At 40.2% G+C, this 17302-nt stretch overlaps 1 protein-coding gene across 1 annotated transcript; it reads right to left on the reverse strand.

Moving 5' to 3' along the window:
• Positions 1-723: 723 nt before the first annotated feature.
• Positions 724-17289, reverse strand: tmem214 (transmembrane protein 214). Its single transcript, XM_085381254.1, has 17 exons — positions 17036-17289; positions 7990-8183; positions 7630-7780; positions 7400-7534; positions 6462-6544; positions 6106-6211; positions 5591-5672; positions 5328-5429; positions 5046-5187; positions 4760-4851; positions 4590-4638; positions 4304-4411; positions 3674-3791; positions 3495-3591; positions 3014-3182; positions 2597-2748; positions 724-1752 (listed from the first exon to the last, which is right to left on the reverse strand). Exons 1-17 carry the CDS (start codon positions 17187-17189, stop codon positions 1623-1625), a joined length of 2064 nt encoding a protein of 687 aa, XP_085237380.1. The 5' UTR covers positions 17190-17289; the 3' UTR covers positions 724-1622.
• Between the last annotated feature and the right edge of the window lie 13 nt (positions 17290-17302).

Raw genomic sequence — 17302 nt, forward strand, 5'->3', positions numbered from 1 at the left:
TTCAAAGCTGAGCAGTAGAGTACCTGATGTTCAGCTTCCTGTTCACAAAATAGAAAATAAGCCTTTGAATTTTACCTGTTTGCTGAGCCAGGAATGGATAATAATGGACAGAGGCAGTGATTCAAACATCACAGTTTGAGTGGGATTTTTTAAAGCATGCAGCTTCATGATAGAATTAGTTATGTGTCATATTTAGGATTTCAACTATTGGCATATATTATTATAATCCATATATCTTCAAAGCGAAACGTCAAATTTTCTAGAGGCTGCGATGACTACAAATTATTTGTTTACAAATTATTTGTTTTGTCAATTATGATCCAAAACAGATAATTGTAACACTTGAAGGTAGAACCAGTGAGTTGGACTAAATCTAGAATATCTGATGCTCTAAATATGCTTTAGAGATCATTTTCACAATTAGGTAATTATTGATTAAGAGGACTGCTGAGTCAGCGACACTTGACTAAAAATACATTCCCAGTGTACTCTTCTCATCTTGATCTATATTAATACGTGGTGAGACAAATTTGTTTCTTCTTACGATGACCCTGAATACACATATCTAATAATTATATTTTAATAAGAACATACACAAGCAAAATTGAAGTTTGAGGGCAAAGCCCCAAGTCATGACAAGACAACTGTTAACAAGGTGGTTTCTATTATTTGCTGTGTAGCTTGTGGCACACTCGGGTAAATCAGCTGATAAAAACACTGCAGTGGGGTTGGAGTCTTTATTACAAATCATTTACATTACAAAGTAAGACATTGGTCTCTTCCATATCATCTTGTTTACAGGCTGGGGGGTTAGTTAAGTAAAATGTCATTTCTCAGATTACAGCATACAGGATGACAATGCTGGCATCACTGATCCACGCAGACACAAACACAGAAACGCATTGACCTTCAGGTACATGATGTCGGTGCTTCTCGCAGCTCGGGCGAGAAGCTTCTGCTGGTAGGTGAAGCATTAGAAAACGGGACAGAAACAAAACAGCAGAGACAAGACACACAGATTTTTTCTTCTGGACTGATGTGAAAAGACTGTGTTTACGACCGTGCTCTGGACGAGCAAATCCGCCCAGAGACACAACTCCCTAGTTAGGTTTGACAAGGGGTTTGCACACACAGGACCAGGTGTTAAAGATGACTTGACCCTCTGATGAGGTTTTCAGTGGCTTGGAGACGTTTCTGACATGTTCCCTGCCTTTACCAACTTTCACAACACTTTTTTTTAATTATATTTAAATAAAAACTTTTATAAATCATCTACAAACCTATATTTTCTATAAATTACAGAACCTGCCTAACCCAGAGGCTCAAGCAGTGGCTGAAATTTGCAGTATAAAACTCAGGGAGAGCGAAAGAAGGGTACAACCTCCGTATCCAGCAGTGACAAAAAGGCTGATAGAAAAAAAACAAACATCTAAACAACACCAAACTGATTTTAAAATTTAACCAAAACAAGAGACAAAAAGGGTCTTTTTTTGAGTGAGCTCCTTTCCCTCTGACCCTGCGGCATCCACTTGTGTCACAAAGGACATGACAGACTCACGCTGGGCCAGAGTGTGTGTGTTGGTGTGTTTAGCTTCCTGTGTGCATATTGTGTGTGTATTGCGTTATCCCGCTCGAGTGAGCAAATCCTGGGCCCATGTCTTGATTGCCGAGGTCGTGTGTTGGAGAAGCTGCCACGTCGAGTTGGTAAAGGACAAGGCGTGGCCCTGCAGACATGATACAGACACCTCCCCACTGCAACAGAGAAAGTAAAAAAAAAAAAAAAAAAAATCACTCACTGCAGCTTTAATGATGCTTTTAGTTCCTTTTAAACAATACAAACAAACACATTTGTCTACTACACTACTCATAACTGATTGACAGATCATTACAGAGTTCATCTGTCAATCACCTCAGAGGTTATCAACAGCCAAGGAAAAGGCCGCTGATGCATCTCTGCTTTAGACTGCTGCCCTCACAACCGAGACCTGGACAGTTGTCAGAGGATGAATGAATGGAGAAAATAGTCCAATTGTTTATCAGCTGGGTGCAACTACCTGGCTCCAGTAAACAGAAGAAGAACACACTGCTGAGAAGTGAAATGTGTGTGGTGCTGTGACGGTACTGTGCAAATAGGAGAAACGTACACAGACAAAGCCTACAAAGATCTGCCAAACTTCTGGTGAGCGGCTCCCTTTAAAGAACAAATAGGAACGAGGTCCAAACTCCAGCAGGATAAACTGGCATGTCACTACATCTGTCAGTGCAACTGGTAACCTGCACGCATTTCTCAATGGCTTCAATAAAACACAGCAATAAGTAAAGGTGAATCACGTTTCATCCCAACAAGCACCATAACGAGGGCTTCATAGTTAAATCATTGTTGCAGCAGTGCCACAGATTCTTATAGTTAGTCAGCCCAGAGGTAAGGTGTCTTCGTTTTAGTCAGATTATTCTAATACAAGCTGTGCTGTTCTTCTTGTTTAACCCCACAGACCAAATACATCTTTGTGAAACCAGTCTCAGCCGGTTTAACTGCCCCACACTCGGGCATGTAGTAATAAAGATTAACTGTTAAAGAGCTGCTGTTAGTACTGACTTGCAAGAGTCCTCTAAGTTGGCCCATGCTCTCTGTAGCAGGTTAGATGTGTACGCCAGCGCTGGCAGGATGTAGTTTTGATGTAGGAAGATGAGGAGCTCCTTCAAATATGCCAGAGCCTGGAACACACTCTCTGGGGTGTTGGTGTTCACCTGGACAAAGACATGCAACACAATCAGAGTCAGACTGGTAGTTATCTGGTAGTTTCTTATGTAATGCTCAAAATTTTAATTAAGGGGGAAAAGTGACACAGTATAAACACAAATAAATCCACAAAAGGATGAAATGATAATCCAGCTGGACTGTTTAATATACACCCAGAAAGCTGTGCTTCAGCCCCCCCCCCCCCAAAAAAGAACAATTGTACTTCAACATTTAAATGTTTAAGGTCAGGTGGAGCTGTAGCCATGGCCTTACCCATTCTATGACAAGAGGTGTGGTTTCTTTAACCCAGACAATAAACCGTGAGGTGTTTTCAGAGATGAAGACAGCTGCTGACTTTGCCTTTTCCAAACCTTGTTCCATTACTGGACCCAAAACCCGGACACACTCAGAGTAATAATAAGGAGTGTTTGTCTCCAACCAGCTACAGAAAATACAAAACACACAATACAGACAATAATGATCATAACTGCAATCTTCATTAGAGGAAAAATGGAAGAAAAGAAAAAGTCATACATTTTTTTAAATTTTCTTTTTAAAAGCAAATAATTTTATGGCAGAACAGCAGGTTAATCTAATAAATCTATATTAATATAGAATTCTAAATAAAAGCCAACAAACCACAGGGAATAAAACACTGTGTGCCTGAGCGTTATCAGGAAGTGAGTCAGAAGCTTGTTTTAGATTTTAGGGATCATTTTTAAGTGTCGGCTCTGTTGACTAGAAATGATCGTACCTGAAGCCCTGCTTTGAGTAGACTGTTATTTTGCTCCAGGCCTGCTGAGATACAGCTGTGATCCCTGAGGAGTGCAGATACCTGGCTGTGATGGAATCTGAAACGTAATATAAACACAATGAGTAGGCCACAGATACAAAGATAGGCGAATATGGTGAGTAAACGGCACTCTGACAGACCTGCGACAGAGCCGTTTGATCTGACGTCGTGGGCGATGAAGCCGGCAATGAACACGAGCAGAACCAGGAGCAGCTTGGACCAGGGGAACCCGTGACCACGCATCTTTACCTGCAGATTCTGGAGAAACACAAAGCACATGTCAAATAAGGTTCATAATCCAACTGTTAGCTTTATGATTCCATACATCTCTAGTTGTTGCCCAAGAAGCAGGGATAATGTCAGAAGAAGTTTTTAAAGAGGAGTTGCACATGCTCATTCATGCATTCATCTCTCCAGTACTCCCATCTGCAACTCACCAGGTTCTCCAGTTCAGTAACTCTGCCCTTGATGCTTGGAAACTACCCAGTAAGTCCCAAAACAGTCGTTCCAATAGCACAACACTACTGATCTCTTTAATAAGCTTTCAATTTAATATTCTTCTCTTCATTCCTTTAGTTTTAGTTCCTAAATTTATATCTTAATTTTTTAGGCTTTTTATGCCTTCTGTCAGCACTTTATAAATATTGCTCACTTTCATATTGTAGAGGTGCTTCATGATTTAATATTTACACTATCTTCGTGTCTAACCCAGACTTTTTTGAAATCGCGAGTTTCCTTTTAAACAAACATGAACAGGCCGAGTTGCTCACCTGGCACAGGCTGTTGCACTCCTGAAGGTCATGAGATTCAATGGTGTCTCTCATTTCTTCGTTGGTCACTCTAAAAGACTGGATCGTTTCCTCGAGGTTCTTCCGAAGCTAAAAACAAAAAAAGTCCAAGTAAAACACAGTGATGGGATTAAAAGACAATAAAAATACAAGTTACATTAAAACTGCATTATTAATCAGATTACACAGGCTTTGATGTTTAAATAACAGTATCCCTGGGAGGTGCGTTTGGTTTATGAGCCAACAGACATTGTGACAGCACTTGTACCTTTGGTGGAAGGATGTTCCAGGACTTTAATAAGTGGTTCAAAAGCAAACTGAGGAAAGAAAGCAGTGAGTCTGAAATCAGTTTGAAATCATCTTCATTTGTACAGTTTACCTTATGTGGAGATGTGATCATAAATAAAAAGACAAAAAAATAAATGGTCCACAGGTTACCTGGACTGGGGTAGGTGTTTGGTGTAGAGCTGCCTCCACACTCCTAAACTCTGAACATCAACACACAGACACTCAGTCATACTGCTGAGCAGCTGCAAGAAGCAGAAGACAATGCGGTTAATTTTTATCATTTTACTCATAATGTATTCTTTGACATCGTTTAGTGAGAACACAATTTTATTGAGCAGTTCTGCTTTATTTAATCACTTTTGTCAAAGATCGTGTTGTGATGGCTGCTGTAACAGTACAGTAGCAGCAGTAATGTATACAGAATTGTGGGTCTCACCTCCCTCTTCATGTCGTCAGGACAGTGTGGCGTGGCTCTGGACAGAAATGACGGCAGGTACGTGTGCAACGTGTTCTCTGGCTTGGCACCAAATGCGAGGACCTTCAGTCGAGGATACAAACGCCTCAGCTGCTCCTGCAGACTGTAATAAAAAACAGAAAAAAATATATTAGGACTCAGAACGCAGATAACATTTTTGCAATGCTTTTATTTCTAAACAGAGATTATGAACAGTCTGATATGTCTTGCTGTTGGTCTGTGTTTGCACTGGTTTACATTTACCTTGGTGACAGGGCGTTCTTTGGCATGAAAGCAAAATCGAGCAAAGGAAAGAACTCTTTCGGACCCATAATACCAAATCCTTTTGTCAGGTTTGAATGAAGTCTGGGAAAAGAATTAAAGTATGTTGAAATATCCATGACATTCAAATTAAAGGTATCACTGTTAATGATCTTAATAGTTCAAGTACTACAAATGAATGGAAAGGAAGTGTCTGGAAGATGAAGAAATTTGAGAAATTTCATGGATTTCTGAGTCAGACTTACGAGAGAAGTCTCTCCAGATAGGCGATGGCATATGAGGACAGAGACTTCACTCCCAGCACAGGGAGCATGATGCCCAGCCACACTGAAACAAATAACATTTTCTTTAGTTTAGGAAGCTTTTCTTCTGTTAAAGTGAAAATAAATATATTTAATCACACTTTGGGTATGATTTTGTACTAAATCAGTAATTTTAGACACCATTTCCCCCTAACTTTCATTGCAATTTTGCACTGTAAACATTTAATATAGTCACACTAACTAATAACACTTGGAGCACCAGCAGCTATCAGGGGGGAATATTACTGCTCTAATGTGCTCTGTTGCTTCAGTGAACCCCAACCCAGAATGTCTGTCTTCACACATTGTTGGGAAAGTGGGAGAAAGGGGAAAACAGACAGATCTGGACTAATACTGGGCAAATGCCTACTTGTTCAGAGCAGTTTTGGGCTTTATGGATATGCGGTAATGTAAAATATTGAAATTATTGTGTGCCTCTGTGTAAAAGTGTTTATTACCTCTTAGACCCTGGCTGAGATCATAAAATCCTGCTTGGCCCAGAGCCCACATGATGGTCAAACACTTTACTGGACGATTCTGAACTGACCGCAACATTTCCAAATACTGCAGAAAAGGAACAAGAAGAAGGGAGAGTTTTACAATATAATAATGCAAAATTATTCAAACAGACAAATCCAGCAATACCCCCTCTGAAACTACCAGTTTGAAAATATAATACATAATTTGATAATATTACACATGTCCAGAAAAGTTAGGAAAAATATAGCTTGAGCTTTTAGTGTAATAACATGCAGAGCAGGACAAGAGTAGCAAAGCTGCTGATTATTTGCTGGAGTGACAGTCACACACTCACCTCTGGCAGATTTTGGGTGGCTATTTTGGGTTTGTCCTGCAGGACTGCCTGAATGCAAACTCTGTAGCCATGTAGAGGTTCTCCTGGAAATAAAAACAATAAGCTTTAGGTATTGGTACTTTCGGCTTCTTTTTCTGCTTTATGAATTTTAACTAAAAACTGAAACAATGCTTGGGTAAAATCTTTATTTCATGAGGCATCCTGGTGACCTTGCTGACTGCTCTTGGTTAAAGTTTGGTAAAAGGTAAACACTGGTAATTTGAGGTTTGAGTCATGATGGGTTTTGACCCCACCCTAGCGTTGAACCATAACAGTGATCTTTGCTGTTTTTTGTCCCCTCACTGCCAAGACAGTCACACCACAAGACACATCACTTTCTTTCACAGCAGTGCACTTTTGCTCCTCGCTAAAAGCTTGTTTAGTTTAGCTCGTGCAAAGATCAATCTAGATCAATAGATGAATCTAGACACAACAAAAGCTTTTTGAAAGTGAATACAAGGAAGGAACATAATGATTGCCTGCAGCTGCCTTTCTTTCAGGGTCTCTCATCTCATCTGCTTTCAGATGTTGGCTTCAGGCCTGTCGCTACCTTGTGGGCTTTGTCAAGTATGTCCACCACCTGGCCTTCTCTTCACTTCTATCTGTGCTGCCATTGAGGTGATATGGTTTTTATGGTCAAAGACAACCACTAACCTGGGCATAAACATCCCCCCCACCTATTTACCCCCTTGTTTATTTGCATGTATTTATTTGGTTCATATGTAATGTTTTATATGTTTTATATTCAATCAGAATATTATTTCAACTTACAGAACATTTAAGTTTATTATTGAGATTTCTGCAGCTTTGGTATCTTGGCGCATTTTTCCCTGTCTGTTAATGTTCTACTGAGTAAAGTCGCATCAATAAAAGGATGTAAGAGGTTCTCCTGGGTTTACCTGACTGCCTGTCCAACTCCCTGAGCATAGTGTAAACACAGTGGTCGAAGAAATCTGGCAGAGCGCTGCTGCAACGTCCGATGAGGCCTTTGATCACGCCCCTCAGCTCTTTTCCTGTAAGGCAGTATGGGTAGTCTGGGACAGAAAAGACAAACAGGAAGACTTAAGTATTGAAATGCTTTAACCGCACGATAAATAAATGGGCATATCAAAATAAGAGTCTGCCTGACCATAAGGGTGGCTGCTGAGTGTGGGCTCCGTGTCCTGGGCAGTTAAATGGAGGTTGAGGTATCCAGCCAGATCTTTGATCCAAACCGAAGGGTTTTCTGGAAACAGGGTCTGACTGCGAGCCAACTGCTGCTTCAGGTCTGCAACATCCAGCTGAAGACAGGACAAGAGAAAAATATCAGCACTGGAGTCTCAAAAAGAACACACCCTCCAAGCAAAGGCTAGATCGGTTTCAGCATGTGACAGTTGGCTTTGAAGATGTAACAATGCTGCTTTGTTTAGAGATCATTTCGGGTCATTTCTTTCACTAAATTTCCATTGAGTTTAATATCAGTCAACTTAAGAAAATGTCTCTTACTGACCGCTTTGAACGCCTCCTCGAGGGTTTTGTAAGTTGTGGGAGAGGCTGTATTGCTCGAATACGACTTCTTGGGTGGTTTACTTGATGAGGGCTTCTTGTTTTGAGGCTCGGATGGTGGAGGAACCTGCTCCTTGTTCTGCTTCTTTCCCACCTTCTCCAAGCTGTCATACAGACTCTCTGACATCTTCACGGGCGCTGAAGGACAAAACAAAGCAGCTGCAGTGAAATGCAGTGACTCCTCTATCCTGAGTCCTAAAAATCAAGTTACTCTCCTCAGCGTCTTGCTTACCCCCTTCTGCCCTCCCTCCACGCCTTGTGTAATGGGCTGTTACCCAAAGGAATATTTGTGGCACACTCAATACAATTCACAAAGGACTGGAGTTAAGCACCAACAGCATTCCAGCTCTCCCCCTTGTGTGTTTCTGGTAAACAGTTTTGAGGACCTATACAAAGTTAAGAACGCCTTATTTATTTTTTTTAGAGCCTGTACTTTGATATTAAATCAATACTTATTTGCAATGTTTTATAAAGGCAATAACAAGTAATTGTATTTATAAGATGTCAAAGCTCTCTCACTGGCTGAAAGTGGCAATACATTGAAATTGACCCTGTTCTGCTTTTATTCATTTCCCATCAAATACCTGCAGCTTGGAATAAATCTGACACCTTTACACACTGTGGGGAAATCAGAGAGCAATTTAACTGCTTACCAGTTTTTACTCTGTTGGTGATCAATCATTTTGTCATTTTGTGTGCAAAACACACCAGGGGTGGATGGCAGGAACTAAGATCACTTTTCTTTAAATTTAAGGTGGTTAATGAGGTGATTTGACGAACGACTCAAATTGGCTTTTGACCTATGAAGCATTTATAGTGATCACAGTAATATGGGCTGCTTCTGTTGGCTCTAGAAAAATGTTTTCCTTCACTCCAACTCAGGCCATCGTGTCAGTCACAGTGCTATCTCTTTCCTGTACTCCGTTTCAGAATGGAGCTCCTTTTTAAACTCTATCTGTGATCATAACTGAGCGGCTGTGCTTTTTCATGAGAAAAATAGAAGTTGGACTGAACCAAATCAAGCTTTAGTCACACATGTGGATTTAGAGTCAGCATGTCTCTATTTTTAGTCTCAAACATGAGTGTGCCATGTTTTACAGAGAAGCTCAAAATATAACGAGAGAAACATATGAAGAGGTTTAACAGGCATGTGAGTGTGTGTGATAGTAGAAGAGCTGCATAGTATGCAATCAAATGCTGCATGAATGTGTGCTTGTGTGTGTTGATCACTGAAACTGTAAAGATTGTTATAGCATTTTTCAAGTCAGGGAGGAAAGTTACCACTATCAAAGCTTTAGGATCAAGGCATGGAAAGACCTGTCTATATTTACAGTCTTGTAATCTTTGGTATCTAGTGCTCAGCTGTTTTCTTGTGGCCTGCATGGCAGTTTCATCTGTATTTTTTCAGCTGGGAAATGAAAAACAAAAACAAATTTGTATGAGGCCTAAAAATACTGGAAAATAAATAAAACTAAATTTAAAAAAAATAAACACTGAATTTCAGCCCACCACAGACCTATAACTCTGAAAATACATTAATATAGAGGTGAAATTATGCAAGGCTTCAACAAATATACCAATGTTTTTGCACCCAATAAATAAATCAGCTGATTCTGAGAGGGTGATGGTGGGTGGGGGAGGTTGATGAAACTGATGTTTCATGGAATGATTCTGCTGAAACAGTAGACTCCCTGGTTAATTATCGAGGTTTTAACAAAATGTGGAGCTTGAAATGTCTTTTCTCATGGCATCATATGACTCAGAAATCCTTGCAACCTTATCTGGGACCTTGTGCACTATTGTCTGCAGTGGATAATCACTTAAAGTCTAAGTGAACAGGGAACTTTAAGCGAAGTGGTTGGTTTCCTTAAAACCAACCAATTAACATCCGTTTTAAAAAAAAGAAGCACATGACTGCAGACTTAGGGAAATACCAGCAGTCCTTGTAAATGACAAACAGTTCAAAACAAAGACAGAAGTGTCCTGATCAAAATCAAATCAAGTCACTTTTATTGTTACATCACATGTGCAGGTACACTGGTACAGAACATGCGAGTGAAATTCTTGTGTACAAGCTTTACAAGCATGGGTGACTGACTTCGCTCAGCAAAGAGGGAAGGCATTCTAAAGTTTTAGAGCAATAAGAAGCAAAAAGCTAATAAAATTTAACTTGAAGGTTGGATTACAGAAGGTTTAACATACTAAACATTTATTTTTCTGAATGAATCATGCCGTATCTTCAATTTTTATCTGTATGTTTCTGAGATTAGGGAGTTGGACGAACATTGAGCTCTGAAAATAATTAAATAACACAATTAATATAATCCAACTGAAGTGTAAAAATGTTTCCCATGTGGGACTCGAACTGGTCTCTGGTGTGAGCAGTAAAATTATTCAACCCCCGCTCTCTCTAAGGTGCAGGTGTTAATGCTCAATTCCGATTTTTTTTTGTCTGCTTGTTCACACTACAAAGAAAAATGTGACAGCAAACGCTCTCCAACGTTGTCTTCCCCACAGGTTCACTGACATCTACACTGGATGGCCAGGAAGTATTCGCGATGTCTTCTCGGGCGCTTCTCTGGCGCTGATAATTGGCGTCTGTCTTGTGTCAGTGACGTAAAAGACGGATTTAATGCGACATGACCATTCAAACAGCAGTCGCTTTCTAAAACATCGGATATGTATCGGATTCAGTACCACATACGAAAGTGACCCAGATCGAATTTGAAAATATTGGATTTGTGCCGTTCACACTGTCATACCATGATCGGATATGGGTCGCATAGGGTTAAAAAAAAAAAATTTAAAAAAATAATCGGATTTGATGCGCTTTCGCCTGCAGTGTGAACGTAGCCTAAATGTCACCTTTTTCCCCTCTTTGAAACTGGGAATATTCTTTTCATTTTTTGTGTACATGAATACAAGTCAGTACGAGAGAGAGCCCAAAATATGAATCCACAGATTAAATGTTGTGACCATTTCATGAACTGTCACAAGACTGTGCTGCTGGCTCTCTAGTAACTTCCTCATACTGGACTGCTGCTGATGACAGCAGTCCTTTTTCCGCTCTCCAAACTCTGTCAGCTCAGCGTAGTGACCAGTTCTTCACCTGCTGCAGGTTCTAGTTCTGGATCTTATGTGGGTTCTCCACAGCAGAGAGAGGACTAATGTCTCCAGCTGAAGCCCAAGATGGTGGTGTTAAAATTAGCCTGACTGAGACGAAGGACTCCAGATAGCTGAAAGATTTCAAGGAGAGAACTGACAACAAAGCCAGCAAATCGCAAAACATGTGATGGATCAGAGCTAGCTAAACTTTCAAAATAAGAGCGAAGAATATATTTTCATGACTCAAATCTTTGAGTGTGTCGCTTGAGTAAATTCTATTAGTGGGAAACACTGCAATGTAATTAGTATTTCAAACATAAGCCTAAATGTAACATCTATGACTTCCAGCAGTCATTCACCCTATGCTTTACATTCGAGGCTGGTGCGGGGTAGGCAGCTATAAGCTGTAGTATTATGAGTGGGCTCAAAAGCTCCACTGTGAAACAACAACTAACAGGATCTCACATTTTACTGTCTACAGTCAGACTCCCTAGTCATTTTGATAGTAGATTTTTCATCTCAGTTTTATGAAACTATTTAAAACCATCTCAAAGAAACAACAGTTTTTGGGATCATTTTGGTGTAATTTACTACAAGAAGCATATTAGCAGAAATCATTAACGTGTGACAGCTTTCAGATTATAGTTTCTATCAAGACAAAATACCAAAAAGAACAAATTTTACTGCCCTAATCCACGGGCCACTAAAAGCCAATAATAGCTGAGATGATGTTTTTAAGCTTCCTTAAATTCAAGCTTTGTGGTTCTCACATGTTTAGACATGTGGGAACAAAAAGCCGAGCATGGTTATCATACAAGCAGTTCTTTATTTGTCAGGGACCAAAACACTGACCTCATAAGAGAAAAGATGTCTTGTACCAGATTTATCTACTAGCTAATTCCCATCTGCAGTCGCTGGCCAGGTACGCCCAATCATAAACATCACTGATTTAAAGGGCTTTTTAAATAATGCAAACAGCAAAGGCAGAGACATTTACCACTCTTCTCTGTGATCCAAGCTTCACGCTCTTATCTGTTGAACACTTACATAATGCCTGATTTTGCTGCAACACTTTTCTTGCTCAACCACATACGTAATCCCTCCAGGCTAAAGTTTAAAAAAAAAAAATCCTCCAGTTTTATGTGTCAAAACCACAGACCCAAAAGTAACAGCCTAATGATCAAGTCCTGATGAAAGCCTTTAAGAAACAAACTGAGATTTGGCAAAATATCTTTCTGAATGTGTGATTATGTTGTTTGTGTTAATAAAATGATTCACATAAAGTGTTGGAGAGTTCATTTACTAAACAGATCAGGTTTATTTCTTATAAGCTTTAGACTAAAGCTTTACACCACTTCCCCACTGAATCAGCCACAGTGATCAGACTTTGGACAGTAAGATTCAGTGATAAAAATGAAGCAGAAACAAACAGCTCCAGCAAAGTGAGATATAATCATTTTGTGATGATCATCCAAAAATCAAAAGACTCAGTGAAGCCTCTTCAAGCTGCTATTGCTAGATTTAGTGAACAGAAAGTATTTTGGTCAATTTAAGGGTAGAAATTGATCAGAGGTCAGTAAATAATATGTTGACCTTGTGAAGAGTAATTTCTAACACAGATAAAGATAACTATGGTGTTTGTCAGTCTTTGACATAGTAGGAGACACCGGGCGGGACTCTAAACAGAGGGAACAGCAGGGTTTGTTTGGTACGTAAGATTTGATAAAACACAAATTAATTCTGGTTCTTAAAACATGGCAGAAAAAAATGAATAAGTAGATTAGGAGCTCCAGCTTCAGTATGGGCTTCATACTCAGTAAAAACAAAACATCATTAGGTTGACATAATGTTTCAGCAATGTGGTAGATTGAAGCTGCTGGTAATTCAGTATTAATATCACCTAACTGCACGTCTAAACTTGTCATAGCAACGTTACCGAATTAGGTTTCATTTTCAATTTTTAAAGGTGTAAATCAAACTACTGAGTTTAGCACCTTATTCCAACTAGGGCTGGGCCATATTATACCGTTCACGGTAATACCGGTATAATGTTAGGCAACGATAGGAAAATGAAATATCGCGATAGAATGGGAGTAAAACGCGCATGCGCAGTGCCTTTGTTTTCATACGCACATGGCCGATTGTTGAGTGAAACAAATGAACCAGAATTGGTTTGTAAAAAATGGTGCAACTTCAGTGATGTGGAACTGGTTTGGTGTTTGTCCGTCAGATACACGACAAAGCACATTTTTTTGCAGAACATGCAAGCGGCTGTCGTTATTGTCGTATTTGTCGGACTAAGATGCTCTTAAGACGACACAACGCTGGTGGGGCTCATCATCAAGGGCGATGAGACCCACTACAGGAAAGAGGTTGAGCTCCTGACCACGTGGTGCAGAGACAACAACCTCCTGCTAAATGTCAGTAAGACCAAGGAGATTATTGTCAACTTCCAGAGAGGCCACACCTGTCACCCCCCATTGACCATCAACGGCGCTGCGGTGGAGAGGGTGAGCAGCACCAAGTTCCTGGGGGTGCACATCAGTGAGGACCTCTCTTGGACCACCAGCACAGCATCACTGGCCAAGAAAGCACAACAGCGCCTCTACTTCCTGCGCAAACTCAAGCGGGCAAGTGCTCCACCACCCATCCTGACTACATTCTACAGAGGCACTATTGAAAGTATCCTCTCCAGCTGCATCACAGTGTGGGGCGGTAGCTGCACTGACTATAACAGAAAAGCTCTACAACGCATTGTGAGAACAGCTGAGAGGATAGTTGGTGTACCACTCCCCTCCCTGCAAGACATTTACACCACTCGCCTCACCCGCAAAGCCATCACAATTGTCAACGATGCAACCCACCCCGCGCACTGTCTGTTCAGCCTCCTGCCCTCTGGAAAGAGATACAGAAGTCTCCACTCCCGCACTACCAGGCTCACCAACAGCTTCATCCACCAGGCTGTGAGACTGCTGAACTCTCTTCCCTCCCGACTCCCAGCCAGCAGAATCACCAGATTGGCAGAAGTATAGGAAGACAGATTGGACTCTACTCCCCCTCACCCACGCACACTCTCCAACAAAGAAACACTCTCTGAACCAAGAACTGAAAACATTCCTGACTTGCATTGCAATTGCACACACCTGCAACTATATATATATTTTTAGTATTTCTTTTAGCACTATTTATATTATTATATTACTATTTATTACTTTATTGTTAGGGCTGTTTTTGTTGTGCATCTGCACCTTATTGTTGTCAATGTCTACGCATGGGACAGTGTGAAACGTAATTTCAATTCCTTTGTATGGCAAGTACATTTGAAGAAATTGACAAATAAAAGTATTCTATTCTATTCTATTCTTAAATCTGGGAGTAATCTGGGTCCTAAACTCCGTATACTTCAGGTCAAACAACACTGCAGCATCACAGAGTTAAAAACTGTCTAAATTCTTACATCTTTAATAGAACGATCAGCATTGCTGCTTTACCAGGTGTAACTATAAAGTTTAACTTCCAGGCATCCATGAAAACAAAATTTATTACATTTAACGAGTTAGAAGTTAGCAGGAAGCTAGCGGAAGTTAGCTCGCTAGTTTCGCTAGTTACCTAAGCATGATATTGCATGTTCTGACTGAGAGATTTCTGAAAAAATTCAAACGTACAGCTCTGCTATCACTGCCAACATAAATGAAGACAGGAAACTAAACAGCAGTGACGTTTGTAGGGTTACTGAAGTTGGGCTAGCTGGTATATAATGATGTGCTACGTGATCGCTAGCGACACAGCTATGTTAGCATAACATAAACAGTGAAGCTGGAGGACGAACACTAACACTTTTCCACTTATAAAAGTTAACGTTAAGGTTCCTGATAGTTAGAGACAAATTCAGTCGCATGGCAGGATGCTGTAAACGGACCAAACTTCAGTCAGGAGAACAACTGAGATAATCCATCCACAATACAAGGTTAGTCATTAATATACTGCAACAACATGGGAATAGAGCAGCTGCCAGAGAATTCAACATTAATGAATCAATGGTACAAAAGTGGAGGAAGCAAGAATGAGTTGAATAAAGTTTGATTTATCTGACTGCTTTGTTTCGCTTAATGTGCCTTATAATCCCATGCACCTTATGGTCCGAAAAATACGTACTGCACACTGCAGTTTAATGTTGCAAAGCACCTCTTTTTAACTTCAGTGGATATTATACATGGTTATGCTCAGGATATGTCAGCCCATTTCTACTGGAAATGCCTTTTAGTTAAACTTTCAGCAAGGAATTTGCATTTGCACTGTTACATTTTTATAAAGCTTTAATGTACATAAAAACCAGCTTCTTGTTTAAGTGAAAATAAATGGAAGGTTGTCTTTTTGCGCTAGTAATGTTGTGGAGTTGTATTTTGTCTCGCATCAATTATATCGTCAGTTATATCGTTATCGCAAATTTTCAAATATATATCGTGATAAATATTTTTGGCCATATCGCCCTGCTCTAATTCCAACTTTGACATTTCTGGTTAACAATGAGAATTCTCCTGCTGCCACTGATAGTATTAAAAGGAGGACAAGTTTGAGATCCAACACTCCAGTGACTTTATTCATGTGAGGAATGTCAATAGAATCTTCACTCCATGTTTGATCAGAAGACATAAGTAAAAACCTGAGTAAACTTTACTCGATAAAAAGTTATTAGCAGAAAAACATTTTTAAAAATCAAAATTAGCTATTTATATTATTTATATTATTTGTTTTCACTGTGGTTATCATTTACTGTAGAAACAACGTATGCAGTTCAAAGTAAAGAAGAACAAGCATTTTCTCCAAGCATAGCATCCCAATGCACTTCAGATCCAGCATCACTTTCAAAGACCGGTTCATCCCAAGGACAGAACACCAAGACACAAGCTAAACAACAGTGTACCATATGTAGTGCACTTAGGGGTACTCAGACCCTTATTTCTGATTGAAACATATTAAAAGTGCATGACAACAATTTAAATAGAGGAAAGAAAAGCGTAAGTGACAGCTGGAGTGTCAGTATTGTTGTATCCTTGCAATATTGTTTAGATGATAGAAGCAGGACTGGGTGGCCGGGTTTCTTAAAGGTGAAATTGGAATTGAAAAGCTCATACAGGTTTCTGATTTTTCAAAGATCACTCATAAAAGTACCCTACATCTTCTGATTTATAAAAAACTTGCCCTTTACACCAGAAGGCTCAAACAAAAATATAACTCGGACACTGATCACCTCGAGGATTATAGGTAAACAGGAACAGTAAGTTGTATTGTTACTAATAGGAGTCCTTCTAAATAAGTAAGAAAATAAAGTCAGAAGTAATAACAAAATAGAGTAACGAGTTTAATCTATTTATATAAACGATGATAATAGCAGTGATAACTGTTTATGAGGCATAAAGCTGAAGTAAAACCATGGCTAAACGTGTAGCATAAGATTTAAATGGCCACGTTGTTAAATATTTACCCCCAGAGAAATGACAGCCATCACTGTAGGCGAGGTAAAAACAAACTAATGCTGCTTAACGTCATACCGATCAGCTCCAAGATGACAAAAACACCTTCAGGCTCGTTCGAAAGAGCAGCTGAAGGGAGGTCAAAGGTCAAAAAGCGTCTCACACATGCTGACAGACTCTCTCAGTGCTGACGTTCACTTTGTTGACACTGCTAACGAGCTAACTAGCCGCACGAAGCACAAAGGCCGCTCAGCTAGTAGTTTAAAATTCACGCCGACACACGGACTTAAGGTAGAGCCACTCAGAGCTGAGCTGGTAAAACTGCAGACGGTGTGAGATAAAATTAATACCAGGAAGTAATGCTGCGTGAAGTTGAGCTTCAGCAGCTAGCAGTGGGCCGTGTTCACTTACGTCTGGACGGCTGGTTAGATTCGCCCAGGGCTTTCCTTTCTCCGCTGGCTTTCTTGTCGGCCGCTACCTTGCCTCCTCCGCCGGAGTTGTTGCTATTTTTCTTGCCTTTCTTCACCACCTCCCATTTTCCGACCGAGCCGTTATTTGAAGCCATGTCTCCGGGTCCAGATGGGCTGTTATTAGTTCGGGTACCGTGACTTCCTGCCTCCTTCCTCCCTTCTGCTGAATGAACGAGAGGACGTTGCGTAAACTGCTCTGAGCGTTTAA

Source organism: Rhamphochromis longiceps, linkage group LG15 (genome assembly GCF_057381845.1).
Source record: "Rhamphochromis longiceps isolate RC_006_pf linkage group LG15, R_longiceps_female_GT1.1, whole genome shotgun sequence".
NCBI lineage: Eukaryota > Metazoa > Chordata > Actinopteri > Cichliformes > Cichlidae > Rhamphochromis > Rhamphochromis longiceps.

What these genes read in the sequence shown, in the direction of transcription:
- tmem214 (XM_085381254.1), bottom strand. Translation starts at nt 17,189, where the DNA reads ATGGCTTCAAATAACGGCTCGGTCGGAAAATGGGAGGTGGTGAAGAAA. An exon ending in CCACCCAAAATCTGCCAGAG is followed by an intron (nt 6,212 to 6,461) that starts GTGAGTGTGTGA and finishes CCTTTTCTGCAG; the next exon opens with TATTTGGAAATGTTGCGGTC. An exon ending in TACTCAAAGCAGGGCTTCAG is followed by an intron (nt 3,183 to 3,494) that starts GTACGATCATTT and finishes TATTTTCTGTAG; the next exon opens with CTGGTTGGAGACAAACACTC.